The 10,377-nt window shown below is 47.6% G+C and overlaps 1 protein-coding gene and 1 long non-coding RNA gene across 3 annotated transcripts; one reads left to right on the forward strand and one right to left on the reverse strand.

The window, feature by feature from the left end:
- Window positions 1–258: 258 nt before the first annotated feature.
- On the reverse strand, window positions 259–4,973 carry TMIGD1 (transmembrane and immunoglobulin domain containing 1). 2 transcript variants are annotated; one of them, XM_051809872.1, is made up of 7 exons: window positions 4,541–4,972; window positions 4,178–4,278; window positions 2,954–3,232; window positions 1,874–2,152; window positions 989–1,092; window positions 695–726; window positions 259–367 (listed from the first exon to the last, which is right to left on the reverse strand). In XM_051809872.1, exons 2-7 carry the CDS (start codon window positions 4,254–4,256, stop codon window positions 364–366), a joined length of 777 nt encoding a protein of 258 aa, XP_051665832.1. In that variant the 5' UTR covers window positions 4,257–4,278; window positions 4,541–4,972; the 3' UTR covers window positions 259–363. The 2 variants fall into 2 exon arrangements, with proteins under 2 accessions (XP_051665832.1, XP_051665833.1); XM_051809873.1 differs by lacking the exon at window positions 259–367 and having other exon boundaries at window positions 691–726; window positions 4,541–4,973.
- Window positions 304–8,165, forward strand: LOC127481041 (uncharacterized). The gene is made up of 4 exons (XR_007908092.1): window positions 304–426; window positions 1,224–1,362; window positions 6,173–6,326; window positions 6,892–8,165. It is a non-coding gene; the product is annotated as an uncharacterized LOC127481041 (long non-coding RNA).
- The last annotated feature ends 2,212 nt before the right edge of the window (window positions 8,166–10,377 follow it).

Genomic DNA, 10,377 nt, shown 5'->3' on the forward strand with positions numbered 1-10,377 from the left:
CCAGCTCAGCACCTCACTTCATTTGTGTGCATCGGCAGCACAATCTGTGGCAATCCAGTGCAGATTCCTCTGTGGACTGATCCACAACCCACATGCCTGACTGCACGTGCATTTTCCTTGTCGGAATAAGCATGGAGGGGAAGAAACAGCATCATCTCAGGCAACCTCCCCTCCACAGCAGTGCTCTAAGCAGCAGGTTAGAATCAACAGGTGCGAAGAACCAGTTATATTTTGGAAAAAAACACCATATAAACTTGACCCTGAAAAACTTGTTTCAGTGCTTTATCTCATCATCTCACGCAAGGCCTTAGTTCCACCCCTAGAACTGATGTTTTCTGGGCGTGCACAGGAACCTTGTGTTCTTCACCTGCAGCAAAACGAACAGAAGAAATGAAAAATCACCTACTGGGAAAAACCTCCTCATAAGTGAGTTGAATTCACCTGGGCTGAGTTCAGCTCCAGAAAGCACCATTAACTTTTATCCCCAGTGCCTCCATACATAGCCAGGGTGCTGGGATGGCCAGGGCAAGGGCAGGAGCCTGGGGCAGGATATGTGTGTGTCTTGCCATATTCCCAGGGACCACTCTCCACTGGGAGAGAAGGTGTGGGTCATGCTGAGTGCTCTTTTCCAGGTTCTGGCAATTTTAAAGAAGGAAGTTCATTTGGAATAAGCACGAATAAGCAGAATACTTACAGAGCTGTTTCGCTGTTTGATTTCTTGAAGCACTGAAAAGAAAGAAACAGTCTTGTTATCTTTCACATTTCCTGACCAAAGGGATATTGTTACAAATATCTTGCAAGTATGTGATGCCTTCTTTAAAATATCTAATATTTGATTTATCTACTGGTAATTCTAATGCAGGAGGAAGTATCTAGCAGTTCTCTTACAGTGAAAAGCAACACCATGAAGTAGAATAGAAAAGGCAGAAAAAAACCAGATTATTGCAACAAACTATTTTTTTCCCTATGAAACTAGAGCTTTCCTTACCTTACAGAATTTATCTCTTCGAGCCACAATTCCAAAAAATATCGCGATTGCAACCACCACGACAGCAGTAATAACAGCCTCTTTGGGAAAAACAGCTTTTTTATCTGTCAGGAAAGAGGAGGTTGGATATGTGATAGATTAGTGCAGTCATATAACCCAGAACATTTTACAGGACTGTAGAAAGACCTGCTTCTTTTCCCACAGCTGTCACTGTTGCTCTCTCTGCTGTTTGCAGACTGACTGTGTGTGTTAGTCCTCTGGAAAGAAGGGAGCTGAGCTCGTGTTTTAGCTAACTGAGGAAGAATTGAAACATCAGCTCCAGAAGAAGAGTCTGTCCCCCAGGCACTGCTATGCTCAGGAATAACATGACACAGGTAACATTGCTTTTTATCTTGTGCCGGGAGTATAGAAATGAAAGGGGCCTGGATGGGGGGTGGGAAATAGATGCCTGTGGGTCACCTCACCTCATGTCACCTGTCTGAGACCTGAGCACCCAGCCCCATTTCTGGAGCACAACTTCTCTTAAGAACCTTAAGCAGCTCTTTGGGCTTGACAGAATACTGTGGCCAAAGACACTTCAAATAAGACCTGAGCTGCTTCAAACCACGCTCGAGTGTGCCCTGTCAGCGTGGGAGGTGTGACAGTGGGATGAGCCTGCCCTGGGTCACACCTCTGAATAACAGGTAGAGCAGGACAAGCCCTTCCTGGTGCTGTGGTGCCAGGCACAGGAGCAGGAGAGCTCCTTCTGTTGCTGTGCCCTCAGAAGTTAACACAGGGAATTTTCCACATTCCACTTACACGTCTTAATATAAATGGATTGCTGCCATCATAAAAGAGAATGGAGAATTAATTGTAAAGCTTATTGTCTAACAGCAGCTTTGTTACCTTCAATTATCAGGTGGAAATCCTTTGTCCCCTTTCCCAAGGAAGATTCCACCACACAGGTGTAGGTCCCATTGTCAGACTTCTGTACTTTTGTGATAGAGAGCTGAAAGACCTCACTCGTCTGGCGGAGTACATAACGACCCTCCTGGAGGGTCAAGTTGTTGTTGTCCTTATACCAAGTTGTTTGGGCTTGAGGGTTGGATTTGGAGTTGCAGGTCAGGGTAACATCTTTCTCTTCTTCAATTCGGAGGGTCTCTTCTCCGCTCAGCTGGGGAGGAACTGTTCACAGCAATGCAGTTCAGTGGGCCATTAATAATGCTGCTCGTAGAATCACAGAAATCACCATTTAGGCTGGAAAAGCCCTCTAAGATTGAGTCCAACTGTTAACTCAGCACTGCCAAGGCCACCCCTAAAACATGTCCCCAGGTGTCACACCTACAGATCTTTTAAATCCCTCCACGGATGGTGATTCCACCACTGCATGGGGCAGTTCCATTGATTAATAACCCCTTCAAGTGAAGAAATTTCCCCTAATATCCAATCTGAACTTCCCCTGGTGCAACTTGAGGCCATTTCCTCTTGTAACTTGTTACCTGGAAGAAGAGACTGACCCCCCGCCTTGCTCCAATTTCAGGTACTTGTAGAATGGCCACCATTAAACATAAATTCCCTTCACACATCCCTTGTACTCCTTGTTCAGTGGTCTAACACATCACAGTTGCACAGCCTTTCCTGATCCCAGGAATCAGCAGGGAAATCAGTGGCAGAGACTGTCAGTCCTGTATCTCTTGTGCCCTGGCTTTTACTCCTGGGAAAGAATCTAGGTGGAGTCAGGGCTGTATCCAGGACCTCTTTCTTAAGGGCCTGCCCAATCCCTATAAAAGAGGCCTTGGATCAGGCCATAAGCACCACTGTGGAAAGGGAGTGTCTTACAACGTGAGTTATCTCCTCCTAAACACATTTTTTCTCGGTGAAGGCAGCACACAAGGGTGTAAAACACCGCCCAGACACCGCGCTGCTCAGCCCAGGGCTCCATCCCACCCTGGCCATTCCACACAGAAATCCACCCTGGAGACTCACACTTGACATCCAGGATCACAGACACCTGCACGGACTTGTCCCGCGCCAGCCGGCACGTGAAGGTGACTCCGTTGTCAGACTCGTTGACTGGGTGTATGCAGATGTGGCTGATGTTCACTTTATTGCCATCTTTCAGACCCACTTGCCCAGCTCCCCGGTACCAGAGCAGGTTCTCAGCCTGGCTGCTGTTGTGGACGAGGCAGGAGAGGGAGACTGAACTGCCACGTGTTGTAGACAGGGGGAAGTCAGCAGCGTGGTTATTTATGGACAGCTCCAAACCTGCAGGAGGAGGACAAGGACAGTAAACTTCCTAAGCCATACCCTTCCCACAAAAGCTGCCCTGCTCACTTGTCCATGCCTCAGCCTTGGAGGAGAGACTGAGACTTTCAGTCTTCAGCATAAGAGCTGTTTTCAGGTGGGGTGTTAGTTTTTGAGACAAGAACTCTTCATCACAAAGCTCCCTTTACAGTTATTTAAAACAAAAGTCAGGCTTTTGCAGCTGACCAACAGAACACCAAGGCCTGACCTGTGACAACAAAGTGTCTCAAAACCAGCAGTGAGCACGTAACACACAGCAAAAGATCATCCCCATCCTGCTGGTCTTCCTCACCCTCCAGCCACCAATCACTGTTGCAGTACCACTGTGCCCTCGGGTTTTCTGCTCACTGTTTGATACTTTGTTTTTCAGCTGGGGCTGGATGTCCTTGGAAGTATAAATTAGTTAATCAGCCCCTCAGCTTTATCCTGGACAGGCTGAGTCTGGCAGCTGCAGAGTTGTACAAACCTCAGGACATACTAAATGAAATAACTTTTTGTAATGGGCTGAAACTGCTGTAGCCTGGGTCATGGATCAACGAACTATAAATATAGCTTGGAATATAAAGTCTTGTGAACATAAAGAATTCTGAAGCTGTCTCTTCCCTGGTGTTCCCAGGTGGCCAAAGCTATCACCACTTCTCACTGCTTAGAGCAGGTTTGGAAACTGTGCCCTCATCAGTCCTGTGCAGCTGCCACAATACTGTTTTAAAACGCTGAAACTCCCCCATTCCCTTCTCTGCTACTCTCAAAATCAGAGGCTGGTTTTCAGACAGTCCTCTGGGCATGACCTCCAGAACACCCCAAAACTGGGATGCTGCTGTGGCACATCACCCAGCCCCGGGCAGTTTCGACTGTCAGTGTGACAGAGCTTGGACAAAGCCACCAGAGATGTTTTCTGTTGCTTACCTGTGACTACACATGCCAGGAAGGAAATGGCAAGGACAGGTGCTCCGTAGGGAATGGTGAGGCTGTGTCTCTGGGCCATCTCGGAGGGGCCCAGCTGGTGTCTGTGGAGAGAGGGTCACAGCACTGCTGCCCCTGCTGGGGCTCGCAGGGGTTAATCCCTGCTGCCATCAGACACCCTGGGGAGAGTCCTCACAGCAGGGACAGGGTCACCAGGGAACAAACTGAGCCGATTGTTGCAGGGCATTTTCCAGTTAAGAGCAGATTCAAGGGGGTTGGATCTCTCTAATCTCCATTACATGAGTTTGTTGTCCCTAATCATCTGTCAGGGGAACCCATCTCTGGGCCGTGTAGCACCAGACTTACCTTGGGGAGAGTCTCTGGAGAGGCTGATTCTGCTGAGAAATGCACAGCTCCTTCCCCTCCTTATTTATAGGGTCTGAATTTCAATATTTTATGGTAGTTCGTTAAGAAGTGAACCCATAAAATGGGTTCAAGGCCTCGTTCAATTCCTGGATTTCTGAGCTCCCAGAACACTGAAGAAAAGCACTTGCTGGGCTCTGCTGGCTGTTTTATGAGACTTGCCAAGGCAATGAATAACTAACGAGAGAGTTCCTGCATCAGCCATAAAGACTTTCAGCCAAAAATAATACCTTTTCCTCTCAGCTTTCTGGGTGTTCACAACACTGTTTCAAGCCATAGGAAGTTTATCCTAGTTATCCTAGAGCAGGAGTAGGCTCCAATTAGTCCCTCTCTGCCCGAAGTGCTGTTGCCATGTCCTCCTTTGAGTGGAAAATAAGAAAATGCACAGATTCAGACTTTGAGCTGTGTTGGCAGAGGAGAGATCAGAGACACTGTCCTGCTCACCAGTGTGTGCCCCCAGGCTGCTCTTGTGCTTAGCTCAGCCCTTGTCCCCCCCCAGCATGGAGTGAGGGGGTCTGTCCCAGCTGTCCCTGCTGCTGGGACAGCTGTGCATGGGCTGTGCATGCCCAGGGCACAACTGAACCACTTGGCTACGTGGAAAACTGCCTGAAAATGCTGCTTACACCTCAGCAGGCTGACGGTGACGTGGTTGCAAAGCACAGGAACCTTGCAATCCCTGCAATGTGTTCTCACTGCTCTCAGGCAGGCACAGGGCTCATCACTCATCAGCAATGGGCTCATCAGAGCCATAAAGTGCATTTCATGAGCAGGAGGAGCCTGGGACATGCCCTTGGCGTTTTCTTTGTAGCACGGAGGTGGGCAGGGAGGGCTCCTGCTCCAGGGCTGCCTGTACACACAGCACAGGACCACACAGCACTAGTCATTTGTGGGGCTGTTGCAAACAAGGGGCACCTCTGAGTGTTTCTTAATATATCTCTTTCTGTTTATTGGTTTACCCTTAAAACTAACAGGGAATAATTTTAGGTTAAAAAGTAAATGTGTACAAAAGTTCCTTAAAGAGACAGTTCTCAGTCTGCCTTTCAGAAAACTTAGAAATGAGTGTCCAGCCTTTAGTGTACTTTTTACCCTCAAACTCAGTTTAAGAAATAAATTTAGCTTCTTCCAACATTTTTAGGAAGTTATATGTCCTTTGGTTGTAGTATTCTACTAACTGTAAAATGCTGGCTTATGGTGCAGTACAAACTTCAATCCAAATGCTCTTCCTAAGAGTGAAATGATCTTTGTGGTTTGGAATTAGGCTGAGTTGCAATAGGGAAGGATGCAAAGGAAGGGGCTGGGAAGTGGCTCCTGTGCTCCTGCCACGATGTGAGCCAAAGGCAGGAGAGCTTGGGGAGGTCTGTGATCCCTCTGATCACTGCCTTGCAGTGGTACTCTGGGAGAAGAAGGATGTGATTAGAGTAAGTGAGGATGTAAAGAAGGAAAGCATAGAGTTTGGGGGCACGTTCTGAGTCTAAAAATGAGAGCAAGGGAAAAGGTGGTCAGCTGTTCTGGGGGGGGTTGTCACAACATTGGGCAGAGCATCAAGTAGACCTGGGTGAAATTCTGTCCCAGCAGGTCCATGACACAGGCAGCGAGGTGAGCTCGGGTTCATCTGGTGCAATGGCAGCGTCCTCTTTTGCAATGGGCTTTGAGATCTGCTGAGGGAAGAGGGACTAGAAAATCCAGGTGTTTCTGGCCCAAGGCACCGAAAGGCAGCTTTTTGGAACTGGTAAGAATTGCTTTCGCAATGACTTTTTACACTTTTCTTTTTATACAGGGTGTAATTATCTTGTGGGTGTCTAATTACTGAGGTCTAGAGTTTTGTGGGTTGCATTCTCCACCTTTCCATTACGTTTTGGAGGGACATAAACCTCATGTTCCAGAATGGAAAGCAGCCACTAATGACTTGGACTGGAGGAACCTCCTCAGTGAGGCAGATACTCTGTAACTCTCCACAGCAGAGGATCCAACCCTCACATTTGAGGCACTTGGATCAGGCACTGCCAAGGCTGGATTAGACAGACCATGAGCTAAAGCCAGAGTAATCCACCCCACCAGCTCCTGCTTGTCATCCTTATGGCAACGCTGAACCAACAAACCCAGAATAAGACTGGTGTCAAATATGACTCTGAGCAGCCTCAAAGGGAATTAATTAATAAGCACCAGTCTATTCCTGGGTGTAATCCAAGCCTTAGAAACCTGAGAAGAGAAGATTTAGAACATGATAGAGATTGGGCAGAAATTTCTTCTCCACTGGGTGGAACCTCAACCTCTGATTTCAAACTTCCCAGCAGTTTCTCCCAGCACGGATCTCCTCAGTGCCTTCAGGGACACAACTCTTATTCCCCCACAGTCTCACTGGCAGATGAGAGCCCAATTTATATCCAGCAGAGTTGTGAGGGCTGATGGTTGCTCTTGGAATCAGGGGCATGGCAGGATCTGCACAGATGTGTGGAAGCCCGGGATTGTATCCATGGGTTGGTTTGTCAAGCAAACAATACCTGTAACAGGGCTGTAATCCCGCTCCAGAAAACGTTTCTGCAACAGTGCCCGAGGCTTGCTCCAAGGCTGCTCCTGTCTTCCTACTCCTTGTGGTTCCCCGCTCCTAATCCTTTCTTAATACGTGGTGCTACATATTTTGCAACATTTCCATTGTTGGAGGATGACTGTAACACCCAAATCCACTGCCTCTGCTTGCCAGATATCAGGGATGGAAAGCAAGGCTGTCAGGGAACGCTGCTTGAACTTACTCAGCACTCCTGTTCCCTCCCACAAAGCCTATTTTTCCCAACTATAAAGATTATGGAGCTGTGGTGTGCCCTGATTTCCCAGACTCCCAGCCTATACTCCACATATTTCCCACTGCTGAGAAGGACTGATCTCAAGTACTTTTTTCATGATTTTGTTAATCATTCTGTTTTGTGATGGTCCTTATATAAAGGTCACACACTGTGCCCTTGAACGCAGAGGGATGATAAGTGAATTTTATTCTTGAGAAGGAATAAGAATAGCAAAAGAAGCACCAAAACAGTGAATACTGTGTAATTTTAAAATAAATTGCTTAGAGGGCATTAAACATTCAAGTGAAAAATAGGCATTAATTAATTAACAAACAGATTCTGGGATAAATACGGTGGAAGAGAAGCCTTCAGGAAGGTGAGGCTCCAGCACAAGTGTTGGATGTGAATGCCACCTGCTGGGTACCCACCCACGAGAGCTGGCAGGGAGCAAAGTCACCTGGGAGTGCTGGAAACTGGATGAGATCCCTGTGAACACCTTGGCACAAACTCAGAGACAGTAAACCCTGTAGAAGGCTAAAGCCACGCTCATGGGCAGGTCTGCTCAAACCTCTGGGCTCAGAGGAGGAGGAGGAGGCATCTCTGAGATGGTAATTCCACTGGTGTTTTTCATCTGTGCTGTAGGAAGTGCCCTGTGGAGTCTGTGCTCCTTCTGATGCAATAGGGAAGCTTATCCTGGGCTTCTACTGATATGTATATATATATTGCTGTACTCATGTACTTCTTCCAGAAGTGTGAGTAAATTAGGCTTGGAGAACTTCAGTCATCATTTCAAACAACTGCTCCTGGATAGTTTAAACTCTCCCTTTCTGAAGTGAGTGCAAGGAATGGAACCACATTCCAGGAGGGCAAGTCCAACCTTGAATCAGGAGCATCAAGGCACTTGCCAATGTTTCCTGTGCTGAGAAGAAAGCACTGCAATAGGCACAGCTTCTCTTACCTGCAGTCACCTCTGGTCCCCCTCTTTCCCACCTGCTCTGGGGCACATCCAGCACTGATGGGTGCTGCAGTCACCAATCATGACTAAAGACAGTGCATTAGTGTGGCTGCTGCTGTCCTACCCTGACACATGTGGTCCCAAATAAAAGGAAATGTGAAAGGAGCTTGGCATTAAATTAGCAATATAGGTCCCCTGCAGGAGATAAAAGTGACTTGTCTGTGTGGAATTCCACCTAAATGTTGGCCCTTGTAGTTTCCCACCTCGGGAGCCCTGGTTGGCAGCCTGGAGCTCTCACACCCAGCAGCACTCAGGGAAATCAATGCTGTTATTCTTTGCTTTGTGCCATCCACTCATGAAACTCCATTTTCTACGTGACTGACCCAATTTTCCAGGTGGGCTCCTGCCTCAGCCAGGGGTCAGGGTGTGTTGTAGCTGTGATTACCTGCCAGGTTCCCATGATTTTGTTAGTCTTATGGACAGAAGACAAACCTCTGGAATGGCTGGGCTGGGCTTCAAAGGTTTCCTCTGGGAAACAAAAATTACTAGGTAGGATGCTAAACTTAGTTCCTGTTTCATGCTGATGGCCAGTACAGGACATTCCCTAGCAGTATTCCCAGATCTGCTTCTCTTTAAGACTGTATTCCACTGTGGCTGCTGAGCAGCCTGGATGTCAGATATTTTTGTCTACCTAGGAACTTTCATCACCAGTGGGATTTCTTGGAAGTGCTCTGCTGGAAAACCAAGTGCTGATTTGATCTTGTGAAGTGCTGCCAGACAATATTAGCAGTTTTAACTTCCCTGCTGTGGCATCACCCTTCATTCCCTCTGAGAGGAGTCTGCAGAGGCTGAGCTGCTCCATCTTTCCACTTCATGGGAAACCATTTGCAGCCAACCTTCAGGATGAAACCGCATTCCTGTTCCAAGGCTGCAATCACTGCAGAGTGTCATGAGGCAAAAGCCACAGCTCCTGAGTAACCACCTTGTCGAGTGCCAGGGCTGAAGCTCACGGCAAGCACTGGCACAGGGCAGAGATGAGGAGGAGGAGGAGAAGGAGGAAGAGCAGGAGGAGGTGACTTCTTGCAGATCGATCCCTAACCTGAGGATTTGCTCACTCAGGGATGTGGAAGGCAGAGCTCTCCAAGGAAATGTGAAGGATTTATTGTTACTGGCTGCTGAGCAAATGAGCGGGTGACTCATCAGCCTTTGCCACATGCTGCTTTTACAATTGGTCTGTTGGAGTTCCAGACAACGGGGCTTTTATCAGCTAAAAAGGGAAATGAGCTCAGTTACTCTGGGTAAATCCAGAGCAATTTGTTTGTAGACTGAGGACTTAAAGCTGTGTGACGGTGATCACTTCTGAGACAGTCAAATTGCCTCTTGATGTTCCTTCCTCCCTTTGGTTTAAGAACATCCTGATGACCCAGGTCTTTTGGCTTTTCCAGTTTAATTAGATCTGGGGCATCTTTTTGATGGATAATCCCTGTTCCCCGCTTGTCCCTCTCCTAATGAGCCCCAAGAAAGATAAGCCAATTTACTCTCCCTTTCCTCAGGGCCCTTTTGATGCTCACACAGGAGTTTGCATCATCTGATCTCTTGTGCAAAGGATCCCAGAATGCCGTGACATGAAGGAGTCACACCACTGATGGTTCCCCTGAACATCAGTTTTATGTGCTGGACTTGCAGCTTGTGCCTCCAACAGGAAATGCCAGAGCTGGGAAGCAGATGTGTTCACGAGATACTACTGCAAAGTTAAACAGGAATTGACAGGAATCTGCTGTTGGAGATGGATATTTTCAATGTTTTATGGACCGTGAGGTGATTTTTGCAGAGTAAGGTGTCCTGCCTTTAGTCATCTCACCTGCCTCCCAAAGGGAATTAGATGAAGGAAACCCAAAAGTACAATTTGTATCTCTTCTGAGGCCCACAGATCTGCAGTTGCTCGCAGCACAGCAACACAACATACAAACATCATGTTAAAATGTGTTTAATCCCCAGAGTCTGATCTGAGCAGGTAGCATGGCCAGGGCTGGTCACACGCACTT

Source organism: Manacus candei, unplaced genomic scaffold, assembly GCF_025592945.1.
Source record: "Manacus candei isolate 608988 ecotype Guabito, Panama unplaced genomic scaffold, ASM2559294v1 h1tg000076l, whole genome shotgun sequence".
NCBI classification, from domain to species: Eukaryota; Metazoa; Chordata; class Aves; order Passeriformes; family Pipridae; genus Manacus; species Manacus candei.